We start from the raw sequence: 12,651 nt of genomic DNA on the forward strand, positions 1-12,651 counted from the left end.
GGAATCATTAAAACAGACGTTTTTTGTTGCGATGAGATATTTTCACGAGATTTTAGTCGCAACCTTTCTCTTCTTAATACAAAAATATTTTTATGATGACTGTCTACATATGGACAAAAGATCGTCTTAATGAAATATGAGAAATTAGAGCTGTCACGGAAACATTTAAGTGTGATTTTTTTTCTGCATGCTATTCGAGAACAGAATGGTATAGAAATAGTTTGGAAATGGTTCGATGAAACCTCTGACAGGCACTTACGTGTGAACTGCAGAGTAGACATGTAGATGACTGAGCCCTGTCTTGCGCAGATTTTGCTGACAGAGATATTTTATTTGTTCATGCTCTGGACTCAAAGCTATTGAACAACTTCCTTCACCTGAGAAACTCCCTGAGAAACTCCTCATTAAATGAATTTTTGTCGTTGGTGCATGCTTTTGAACAAGCCCAAAACTCTGCACGCACATTTCAGTGTTTCGGATGACTTTTCACCATCCTGCTATCACCGATGGTCATCAGTTGGGTGGCCAGCGCCGGACACCCAGACGTGCGGCCACACCTCATGACCTGCTGCCCTCCTCCCGTGGCCTCTCCTGCTGGTTGTCTGCTGAGTCGCCGTCACCTGGCCCCCACCGGTCGCTCACCACTGCAACCTCGGGGTACCCCACGGGACCAGACCTCGCCGCCAACCGGTACTCTGTGACGGGTCGTCAAGTCTTGTGCTCAATACTTGAACCATAACCGCCTTCTCTTGCAGATAATGTGGGTAGTGATATAAGTAGCACTTCTCCCATCAGTTGTATTCTAGAAAAATATGCCCTCAGTTCTTGAACATTTTGGTGATTCAATTTTCGTGTATTTGAACATTGGTGCACTTACTATTATATTTCTTATGGATTCTGGGTCTAAGTCTGTTAACAGTGTAGATACTTATACTTTAATTGATTCTCCGCAACAGTTCTCTTTTGGTGTACAAAAACTGTAATCAACATCAAGTGTCACTTTGCGGGAGTCCTCAGGTGCAAGTGCACTGCAATACAATCAGCACACCAGCACAGTTGCTTGTCACGCTCTCGCGCTCATCAACTAATATTTTGGGCCTTAATCTTTTTTCCAACGTCTGTGTTTCTGTGTCCACGATTAAATTTCCCACATGATCCGCGATGTGGTGGACGGAGGTGTCCCACGAACTCCTTCCGTGCCTGACCCGAGCCGCTGGTACAGGGGTATCAGCTCCCCTCCCACCCCAGTGGTTCCCTCCGGTTCAAAAAATGGTTCAAATGGCTCTGAGTACTATATGACTTAACATCTGAGGCCATCAGTCCCCTAGAACTTAGAACTACTTAAACCTAACTAGCCTAAGGACATCACACACATCCATGCCCGAGGCAGGATTCGAACCTGCGACCGTAGCAGTCGCGCGGTTCCGCACTGAAGCGCCTAGAACCGCTCGGCCACCGCGGGATAGAAATTTAAGGCCAGCAAGTTCACATTGAGTTCGCGGCACTACCAGCCCGTGATTGGAGGCCAGACTAAGAAGCCAGTGAATGTACTTTATGGCAGTCATCACTTAGCGGTTTTTTTCGCCAGCACAGTGTTCATACAGAAAGTCATCTCGGAATGTAACTTGATGGGTGCATACTTATTAGAGAAACTATCAGACTTGTACTGCATGTTAGGTTGGACTTAGTGGAATTTACAAGTTCCAGGAAGTGCTAGTTTGTTCAGCTATGCCATAGGTCTACGTTGCATTTGATTGTCCTAAGAAATACAGTTGTACTTCGGCGATTTATTTGCATAGTTGTCTCCGACACTGTATTGACGTACTCGTTAGTCAACGTTTCCCCTTATCAACGAATAGTGTGGCCAACAATATGGGACTGACGGTTTGTTTCGGCAACAGTCGGTCATTGTAACAGATGTGTTGACAAACGGATTAGTCGCACATTCGACACGATTACAATATATTAAAAAATCCAACTAAATGCTTACATTTTTGCATGGTAGAACTGGTTTTAGGATTTTGCGCTAATTAATGAAACTCAGTATAGTTTTCGATTAAGGATCTCACGTCAGTAGCGAATGAGGAAATGTTGTATATGTTTCGAAAAGATTCATCCTATTTCGCAAGAGTAATCTATGTGAACTAAGATAGAAACATGCGGTCAGTTTTAACTTGCGCTACTAAACTGAAAGGCTACCTCGAAGCCGGTTGTAAGTCATCGCTTCATGCAGCTAGCGGTAGTGGGCTTGCTGGCGCGGGTAACTCGATTGCTAGCTCTTTCGTTAACCAATGAGCGTCCACTCGAGATCTCGATGAAACAGCGACAAAAGACGATTAGAGTTCTCCGTTTCAACAGGTGCAATTCACTTCCAGTTTTCGTCAAGAATACGTATTTTACCCCCTACAGCTCAGTGCATTCGAGGATGGCATTAGCAGTTTCAAGACACTGGTTGTTTAGGTAAGGGAGAACCATAGGTCAGTCCCGTGAGCTCATTTAAGGCGTAAAGCGCCTTTCATAGAGTTTTGCATGAAGTCCCAAAAGGTCTACACGTTGTGCCACCAAAGGTTAGCCTTTCATCTTGCCTGTGTGCCGTGTTTTGCGGCGGCGTTTGTTTTTCGAACTGTGCAGGATTAAATTGCTACTAGCCCTTCACGACGATGATGAACAACAATTCTTAGGATTTTGTCAGTTCATCCTGGTCATGGAGATTGAAGATATCATTTCCTTTCATTATTAAGTGTTCAGTGAAGAGAGTAACTTCCACTGAAATGGAAAGATGAACCGTGACAACGTAAGAGGAACCAAGCAGCAACGTATGTAATCGAGCACAAGAAACTCTACAAAAAATGGTTCAAATTACTCTGAGCACTATGGGACACAACTGCTGTGGTCATCAGTCCCCTAGCACTTAGAACTACTTAAACCTAACTAACCTAAGGACATCACACACATCCATGCCCGAGGCAGGATTCGAACCTGCGACCGTAGCAGTCGCACGGTTCCGGACTGCGCGCCTAGAACCGCGAGACCACCGCGGCCGGCAGAAACTCTACAGAGCTTCATATGTTTTGCATCGTTTTCGGAGATAAGATTAACGGCCCAATACATTTTGCGGAAAAGTGGATTATAGGAAACACGTGGTTGTATATATAGGGGATTTTTTTCTCTAATTGAGGGAACAGGCTGAAAATTTCATTTTTAAGTAGGACGGACTATCATCCAAGTACCATCCATTTGGCACTTGCGTGCAAGAACATTTTAAGCAATGAGCTGCCTCATCGACGAATAGATCGCAAGAGAGTATGGTCTCCAAGGTCGAGTCGTCTACCGGCATGTGATGCATTCGTAGGGGTTTGTGAAAAACACTGTTTATGTTCTTCGTCTTCAAGAGTTTTGTTTGGAATACCGAGCTGACTACCACAGCCGTGAATGTTTATTGATATTTGGTATTTCTCTCCCATCAGACGTGTCCGACAGAAGAGAAATCAGTCGTTGCGCAGCGGCTGAAAAGTAATTACACTACTCGTCATTAAAATAGCTACACAAAGAAGAAATGCAGATGATAAACAGGTATTCATTGAACAAATATATTATACTAGAACTGACATGTGATTACATTTTCACGCAATTTGAGTGCATAGATCCTGAGAAATCAGTACCCAGAACAACCAACTCCCTTCGTAATAACGGCCTTGATACGCCTGGACATTAAGTCAAACGGAGCTTGAATTGCGTGTACATGTACAGTTTCCCATGGAGCTTCAAAACGATACCACAGTTCATCAAGAGTAGTGACTGGCGTATTGTGACGAGCCAGTTGCTCGGCCACCATTGACCAGACGTTTTCAATTGGTGAGAGATCTGGAGAAAGTGATGGCCAGGGCAGCAGTCGAACATTTTCTGTATCGAGAAAGGCCCGTATAGGACCTGCAACATGTGGTCATGCATTATCCTGCTGAAATGTAGGGTTTCGCAGGGTAGAGACAAGGGGTCGTAACACATCTGAAATGTAACGTCCACTGTTCAAAGTGCTGTCATTGAGAACAAGAGGTGACCGAAACGTGTAAACAATGGCACCCCATACCATCACGCCGGAAGATACGCCAGTATGGCGATGACGAACATATGCTTCCAATGTGCGTTCAGCGCGATGTCGCCAAACACGGATGCGACTACCATGATGCTGTAAACAGAACCTGGACTCATCGGAAAATATGACGTTTTGCCATTCGTGCACCCAGGTTCGTCGTTGAGTACACCATCGCAGGCGCTCCTGTCTGTGATGCAGCGTCAAGGGTAACCGCAGCCATGGTCTCCGAGCTGTTCGTGCAGATGGTTGTTGTCTTGCAAACGTCCCCTTCTGTCGACTCAGGGATCGAGACGTCGCTGCGCGATCCGTTACAGCCATGCGGATAAGATGCCTATCATCTCGACTGCTAGTAATACGAGGCCGCTGTGATCCTGCACGGCGTTCCGCATTACCCTCCTGAACCCACCGATTCCATATTCTGCTAAGAGTCATTGGATCTCGACCAATGCGAACAGCAATGTCACGATACGATAAACCGCAATCGCGATAGGCTACAATCCGACCTTCATCAAAGTCGGAAACGTGATGGTACGCATTTCTCCTCCTTACACGAGGCATTACAACAACGTTTCACCAGGCAACGCGGGTTAATTGCTATTTGTGTATGAGAAACCGGTTGAAAACTTTCCTCATGTCAGCACGTTGTAGGTGTCGCCACCGGCGCCAACCTTGTGTGAATGCTCTGAAAAGCTAATCATTTGCATATCGCAGCATCTTCTTCCCGTCGGTTAAATTTCGCGTCTGTAGCACATCTTCGTGGTGTAGCAATTTTAATGTTGTGAACTCCAGCCGTATTGGTTAGTGGGCCAGCGCGAGCGCGACTCACTGAGCAGGAAGAAGTTGGCCTCTCCGTCCGTGAGCCCTGCCAGCAGCGGCACGCGGTGCACGCGGCCCGCGGCCAGCATCCGCGACGGTTCGTCGGGCAGGAAGGCGCCCACGCACGCCTCCGCCTCCGTCTCCACGCAGGCGGCCAGCACCGGCAGCATCGGCTGCACCGGCTCCTGTGAACCAGAGGAGAGCCGTTATCAGCTCACATGTACCTTTGAATATAAAGTACGAGCGTATGTGACCGAAAGTTATCCCAACGCTTTCCTCATTTGAATATTACAGCGATACAAAAACGGTGCACTATCATAATTAACTTTCCCGCCGACACGATGTGTAGTACTGTACACAGGGTGATTCAGGATTCAGCTGCCCCTTACGTGTGGGTTTTCTGCAGCCCGCAACGCCTTTAAAACCAAACGCGACATTTTTATATTCTCTCATTTGGTACATGCAAAATATTAGTTCGACAGAAGAAAAATTAACAGGACATGTTTGTAAGAAATTTAGTGTAATTAAAACTTTTACTGGGATATGTTTTCACTGGAGACCATGATCCTGGAGTTATTCAATAAAAACGCGTCTCAAGTCACTTTTGTACGTTTTCCTATGGCCTCTAGTGAATACGTAACCCAGTACAGAATTTAACTGCATTAAATTTCCTATGAAAAAGTTGTGTTAATTTTTTCTGTGGAACTAACAGTTTGCTGGTAGTGACCAACAGTGTATGAAAATTTGGATGTGGTATTTGAAGGCGCTGCGGGTTGCGTAAGACCCATAAGTAAAGGCAGATGCGTCACACTGTATAATTAATCTAGTTTATCACTACCTACAAAGTTTCCAGCCATTTCACTTGTTAAATTTACGTCGCGAAAAACTGGCGAGTGCTGAATACTTAACTTTGTGTGGCACACGTAATTTAATATCCAGCTGGTCGATAGCTCTCCATTACCATAAGAAACCTGAAGCTATACCACATTTCCTGCGTAGATTATGATCTTGAAATGAAATGAGAGAATCAGTACTCAGAAATAAGTTTTTTTTATGTATCCAATCACTTCTTGGGAATTCTACAGACAAGTTCATTTGTGTGGAATGAGTCAACACTTTTTATTACGTGACCTGCGTTTGAATATCGCTGGTGAAAATTCAGTTTCGCTGTTGTGAAAAATAATGAATAATAACTGATTCATGATATTGCCTTACATACACAAGAAGAAGATTATTTTCGTCGTTACTACTGAACGAAATGGCAGAGGCACACGAAAAGTTGTTTAACGTCGAAATGTGCCAGAAGACAGAAGCTCCTCTTTGGTTTTATTATGCTTTAAGGACGAGGATATTTTTGTGTTTCACGGATGGGAAAGAGACACAAAGTATTTGTCGTTAATAATACACTCCTGGAAATTGAAATAATAACACCGTGAATTCATTGTCCCAGGAAGGGAAAACTTTATTGACACATTCCTGGGGTCAGATACATCACATGATCACACTGACAGAACCACAGGCACATAGACACAGGCAACAGAGCATGCACAATGTCGGCACTAGTACAGTGTATATCCACCTTTCGCAGCAATGCAGGCTGCTATTCTCCCATGGAGACGATCGTAGAGATGCTGGATGTAGTCCTGTGGAACGGCTTGCCATGCCTTTTTCCACCTGGCGCCTCAGTTGGACCAGCGTTCGTGCTGGACGTGCAGACCGCGTGAGACGACGCTTCATCCAGTCCCAAACATGCTCAATGGGGGACAGATCCGGAGATCTTGCTGGCCAGGGTAGTTGACTTACACCTTCTAGAGCACGTTGGGTGGCACGGGATACATGCGGACTTGCATTGTCCTGATGGAACAGCAAGTTCCCTTGCCGGTCTAGGAATGGTAGAACGATGGGTTCGATGACGGTTTGGATGTACAATGCACTATTCAGTGTCGCCTCGACGATCACCAGAGGTGTACGGCCGGTGTAGGAGATCGCTCCCCACACCATGATGCCGGGTGTTGGCCCTGTGTGCCTCGGTCGTATGCAGTCCTGATTGTGGCGCTCACCTGCCCGGCGCCAAACACGCATACGACCATCATTGGCACCAAGGCAGAAGCGACTCTCATCGCTGAAGACGACACGTCTCCATTCGTCCCTCCATTCACGCCTGTCGTGACACCACTGGAGGCGGGCTGCACGATGTTGGGGCGTGAGCGGAAGACGGCCTAACGGTGTTCGGGACCGTAGCCCAGCTTCATGGAGACGGTTGCGAATGGTCCTCGCCGATACCCCAGGAGCAACAGTGTCCCTAATTTGCTGGGAAGTGGCGGTGCGGTCCCCTACGGCACTGCGTAGGATCCTACGGTCTTGGCGTGCATCCGTGCGTCGGTGCGGTCCGGTCCCAGGTCGACGGGCACGTGCACCTTCCGCCGACCACTCGCGACAACATCGATGTACTGTAGATACCTCACGCCCCACGTGTTGAGCAATTCGGCGGTACGTCCACCCGGCCTCCCGCATGCCCACTATACGCCCTCGCTCAAAGTCCGTCAACTGCACATACGGTTCACGTCCACGCTGTCGCGGCATGCTACCAGTGTTAAAGACTGCGATGGAGCTCCGTATGCCACGGCAAACTGGCTGACACTGACGGCGGCGGTGCACAAATGCTGCGCAGCTAGCGCCATTCGACGGCCAACACCGCGGTTCCTGCTGTGTTCGCTGTGCCGTGCGTGTTATCATTGCTTGTACAGCCCTCTCGCAGTGTCCGGAGCAAGTATGGTGGGTCTGACACACCGGTGTCAATGTGTTCTTTTTTCCATTTCCAGGAGTGTATCATACTTCTATTGCCTCGAAAATATTCCTATTGTCTATTAATGTTGGAAAATATGAATTTCAAGTATAACTGATAGCACACAAACCAACGATTCGCCGGTATAGTTGAATGTCCACTTAAATAGTATTGCTGGTTGTCTGCGCGACGAACAAAATCGATGACTGGATGTACGTAATTTGCTAAAGTGGCTATAGAAAAGAATTTTCCTGAAGATATTTACGAATTTAACCAACTGTCAAATGAAATTGTGGTGACAGTGGGACTGCACACGCTCGTAAGGCGATAAATGATTGACTTTATCATTATTTAATAAGCAAAAGGGATCTGTTTCACTACAAGACATGCCGTTTATGGAGCCCGAATATTGTGGCTGGACACTGTGTGTGCCACAAGTGTAAGTACGATATCTAACCAGTTGTTACAGGCAGGACTATACAGTACTCGACGAGGTAGAACGTTGTGTGTTAACAAACTTCGAATGTGCGACGGTTATCGGAAACAAAAATGTTCAAATGTGTGTGAAAGCATATGGGACTTAACTGCTAAGGTCATCAGTCCCTAAGCTTACACAGTACTTCACCTACATTATCCTATGGACAAACACACGCCCCCATGCCCGAGGGAGGACTCGAACCTCCTCCAGGACCAGCCGCACAGTCCATCACTGCAGCGCCCAAGACCGCTCGGCTAATCCCGCGTGGCAAATCGGCAGCAGACGCTTGGCTGATAACACAAGAAATCGAGTTCTATAGACCAACTGTGCCTGTGGTGGATCTTCAGTTTCGCATACACAATGTTTCCAAATGCATAAGCCACTGCACAGAACTACCACAAGCAAAGTAGTAGCTGGAGTATGTCAGGCAGGACCTGTGCCCTGAGCGCCGATTCTGTGGGAGGAGTGATGGAGGGAAGAGATTCTGGCTGGGCTGTCCTGAGCAACTGTTCCACAAGACTTATCTCTCACTGGTATGGAATCTTGTTTCCGGCTAGTAAATGAAACCCCCCTGGTTTAGCCAAGTGATAAACGCAGAAAAACTCTAACGAGTACATCTTCCGTTTGTAGCTTTTTTCGTTTTTTTTACGGGTTTCAATTAGTCGGAAATGAAACAATGAAATAGGAACCGTGATGTTGTTGGGAGATGTACGAATTTGGCCCCTGTGTTTTCATCTTTTTAATCGTATCATAAAAACAAACAAACGTAGCAATTACACATTTTACTTAATTAGCCGGCCGCGGTGGTCATGCGGTTCTAGGCGCTGCAGTCCGGAACCGCGGGACTGCTACGGTCGCAGGTTCGAATCCTGCCTCGGGCATGGTTGTGTGTGACGTCCTTAGGTTAGTGAGGTTTAAGTAGTTCTAAGTTCTAGGGGACAGATGATCTAAGATGTTAAGTCCCATAGTTCTCAGAGCCATTTTTTTTACTTAATTGTAAAGTTGTGTTGATCTCAATAAATGAATCAAAGGCCGAGCAGCGATTAAGATTAAACAAAAAAATGAGCAGATGAAGATGGAAGTGAGGGGAGAGGATAGGGCGGGGGGAGGGTCGCGATACTGAAATTTTCCTTGTGCGTCAGTGAACCTAATACCTAGTTACACCACTCACCACAAGTGTTTGATTAACGGAGGTCGCATCCCCTCTGCATAGCCATGAAAGCTCATCGACGGAGTCACGTGCACCACTCTGGCCTTACCAACCTCCGACCGACTCGTGTCACAGTGCCATCCATAGTACGTCCACTTCCCTAGCTAGTTCCGCCTTTGGCGTCGAGCGAGCAGGTTGTTCCTACTTCCTCTTATTCAGCAGCGCCGCGTGTGTCGAACTTGTGTGTACTGAGTCTTGTGTACGTATCGGCCGGTGTCACATCGTTCTTGCTTAGTGGAGATTTTTGTTGGTATGTTCTCTGTCGGCGGCGTACTTTGCCGGTGCCAAGGTGTATGTCGAGTCTCCCAAGAGTATTCATCGTCGGAGTACCATTCGTTTCAGTTTTGACTAGAGTACGCGTCTAGTTCAACCGGGCTCTCTAGAAACTGGTTAATATGATTCGAAATACATCCAGTCAGGTAGATACTGCTTCTTTTGAGTCTCATTTTTATACATTTTTGTGAATTTTCAAGATTCCTTGCAAGTATACAGGTTTCTCTCTTGGTTGGGTCTGAGTTGATGTTTACACTTCGTGAGGGTTACGTTAGTCCAGTCCTTCTTGCAAATGCGGCGATCGAGTATATTCCGGTTAGAGTTCCACCCGAAGTGAACGATTAATTTCTTAAGGCGACGTTGCTTCCTCATGGAGCTATTCGGCGTAACAGGCGGGAACGCTGGACTGCTCAACAACTAACCTAAGGACATCACACACATCCATGACCGAGGCAGGATTCGAACCTGCGGCCGTAGCGGTCGCGCGGTTCCAGACTGTAGCGCCTAGAACCGCTCGGGCACAACGGCCTTCTTTGTGGTTACCAGATTCATTTTACGTATGCAAGGCAAGAAGGAACCTGTTTCTTTTGTAATGAAACTGGCCATCTCAGATACAATTGTCTGCGCCGTTTTACGGTCTTAAAATCGCCCTATGAAAAACGTCGTTCGTTGACAGTATCTGAATTAGTGTCTTCGCCGTCTGCTGCTAGTACTTCTCCAACTTAAGAGGACGTTGGGGAGACATTGTGCCCCACTCCACGTGACTTCCCGTCGTTACTGGAACATTCAGATGCGGTTCTGCTGCCGTTACGACGCCGGCACCGATGGCACAATTTAAACACTGGAGGACTCAGGATGTTGAAGATTTTGAAGTCACCCTTCCGCAGTCTTGCCTCTCCGAGAAGATGGCCGTGGAGGATGCTTCTTCCAGTGGTTGACGCTTTGAATACTCACAAGGCAGCGAACCTTGATGAGCCCCTACCCTTCCGCGTCAAGAAGTTATGTTGTCGCGGAATAATGTGAAACAACGTTTACAACCTGAGCGTGCAGCGCCGTGCCGAAAGAAACAATGCATGGACTCTGCATGGGGAGAATTCAGATCCTGTGCCTTCGTCTCCACCGTCTGCCGGTGTTGTGGAGAGAAGTACGTGATGCGTAAATTCTTTCCTAATTCTACTTTCATGGCTTACATGTGTTAAGTACCTAAATGTTAATAGGATAAGCACCTTATTACGGCTTGGTCCGTTACGATAGTTTATTTATGATGTAAGCGTATTGTCATATCGCTGGCTTAGTTGTGGAGTGTCTTTGCGGGCAGCCGCGTCAGAGAGTTGAGCGCGGGACACGGAACTGATATGTTGTGTAGTGTGTAGTGCCAGTGTCTTGTAGCGAGCTTGAAGACGTACGTTCAACCTTCGTGTTTCCGCATTATCAACAATCAGCCGCGCCGCGACGGTTACGAGCACGCTCGTTCATGTGAGAACTGAGAACTCAAAATATAGCTTTACGAACAGTGTTATATCATTACTAGTGACAGGGAGGACTATTACCAAGTATCTGTATGTGTGACGAGCGTAACAACTTTCTTTCTATCATTCGGCTTCCGCATCATCAACAATCATCCGCGTCGTGTCGGTTTCGCGTACGCTCGTCTAAATGATATTTTGTGGACTGTTAATCATCCATTAATTGGGATAACACTTCTGAATGTAAACAGTGCATCCTGCGATTTTCCTTTAATCGTCTCAGAATATAGTTGTTTATACCAGACTTCGAACAGTGTTGTGTTTTAACGTTGAGTGGCTCCCCTTATTCGCTTGCATATTTCGATAAATATTTTCAGAACAGCACGACCGCCGTGGGATTACCAGGTACGTGGTGTGGATAGGGCGGACGGTCAAGAAAAGAAACGGTCACGAAACGAGAAGTCAGTTTAAAGGTACCTCTAACCCCGTTTGTACTGCCGGGCGTGTTACACCAAGTTAATGTTCTGTGTTTGCAAGAAGTGATGTCTTTTGTCTCCCTAAGTATTATATGTTTTTTAATGTTGCACCGCAAAATTCTACTGACATGGCCGTGCTGTATGGGAATGGTATGCCGTTGGCGGACTTCGAAACACTGGATGACTCTCGGGTATCGAGTGTCATTTTTTATATTTCTTTCTTCATTTTTCTTAATGCTCCATCTGGATCTGGTCCCACGTATGACAGCTTGCGGTTTTATAAGGACGACGCCGTGCGGGTGCGGACAAGCCGTTCCCAAGTGCGTTGTTCCTCAGTGATGGAGTGACGGGTGCCTTTTCCCAAATCTCGGCTTCGCACTTGCACTCATACATTTTAGCGCTGGTAGAGCGGATGAAATGAGGAGGACTCGTGAATTTTATTATGCTGTCCTTCGTGCTCTTTATAACAGTGATCGAGGCGTTTCTTTAAAAGTTGAGGAAGTTCACCGCGTGATGGCGAAACTTCTGGAACTCAAAAGACTACAATTAGATGGTCTTCGTTTGCTTTTCCAGCCATGTTCGATTCTCCAGGATGACTTCACGTCTCTGTATAATCTAATTTGGCTTCGCACGCTGTTTCAAAGGACGTGTATCAGTATCATTCGTTTTATAGATGGACGTGAGTGATTATCCCAACGTGATATAATGCGTGAACTCCCACAATATTTTGTCGATGTTTAGACTGGAGTAGCACCAGATGGTGCCGATTTTACTTCCTTCCTTGATAGTGCTGTTACGCCAGCTCTCCATGAGGAGCTTTTGGCAGCTTTTCACCGTGATGAGGTATCTGAGGTAGTTCGCTCTCCTTCTCGCAAATGCCGGGTTTGGATGGGCTACCCAAAGAATTTTATGTTTCGTTTTGGCCTCTGATACGAGATACGATCACATCTATGGTGAATGAACTGGTGCAAGGGGTACACGTCCCGCCTTTTTAAGGTCGGAAAAACTGTTTTAATTCTCAAAAAGGCGGGACATCTGTCCGTGAATTAGGTCG

General features: G+C 46.6%; 1 protein-coding gene across 1 annotated transcript in view; it reads right to left on the reverse strand.

Annotated features, from left to right (window-relative positions):
* Positions 1-558: 558 nt before the first annotated feature.
* LOC126335912 (esterase FE4-like) overlaps positions 559-12,651 on the reverse strand; it is a 65,203-nt gene continuing 53,110 nt past the window's right edge. The window contains exons 6-7 of the mRNA XM_049999386.1: positions 4,920-5,094; positions 559-695 (exon numbers count right to left, since the gene is read on the reverse strand). Of these exons, the coding sequence (XP_049855343.1) occupies positions 559-695; positions 4,920-5,094 (312 nt within the window). The remainder of the gene's footprint in view (positions 696-4,919; positions 5,095-12,651) is intronic.

Source organism: Schistocerca gregaria, chromosome 2, assembly GCF_023897955.1.
Source record: "Schistocerca gregaria isolate iqSchGreg1 chromosome 2, iqSchGreg1.2, whole genome shotgun sequence".
Taxonomy (NCBI): Eukaryota; Metazoa; Arthropoda; class Insecta; order Orthoptera; family Acrididae; genus Schistocerca; species Schistocerca gregaria.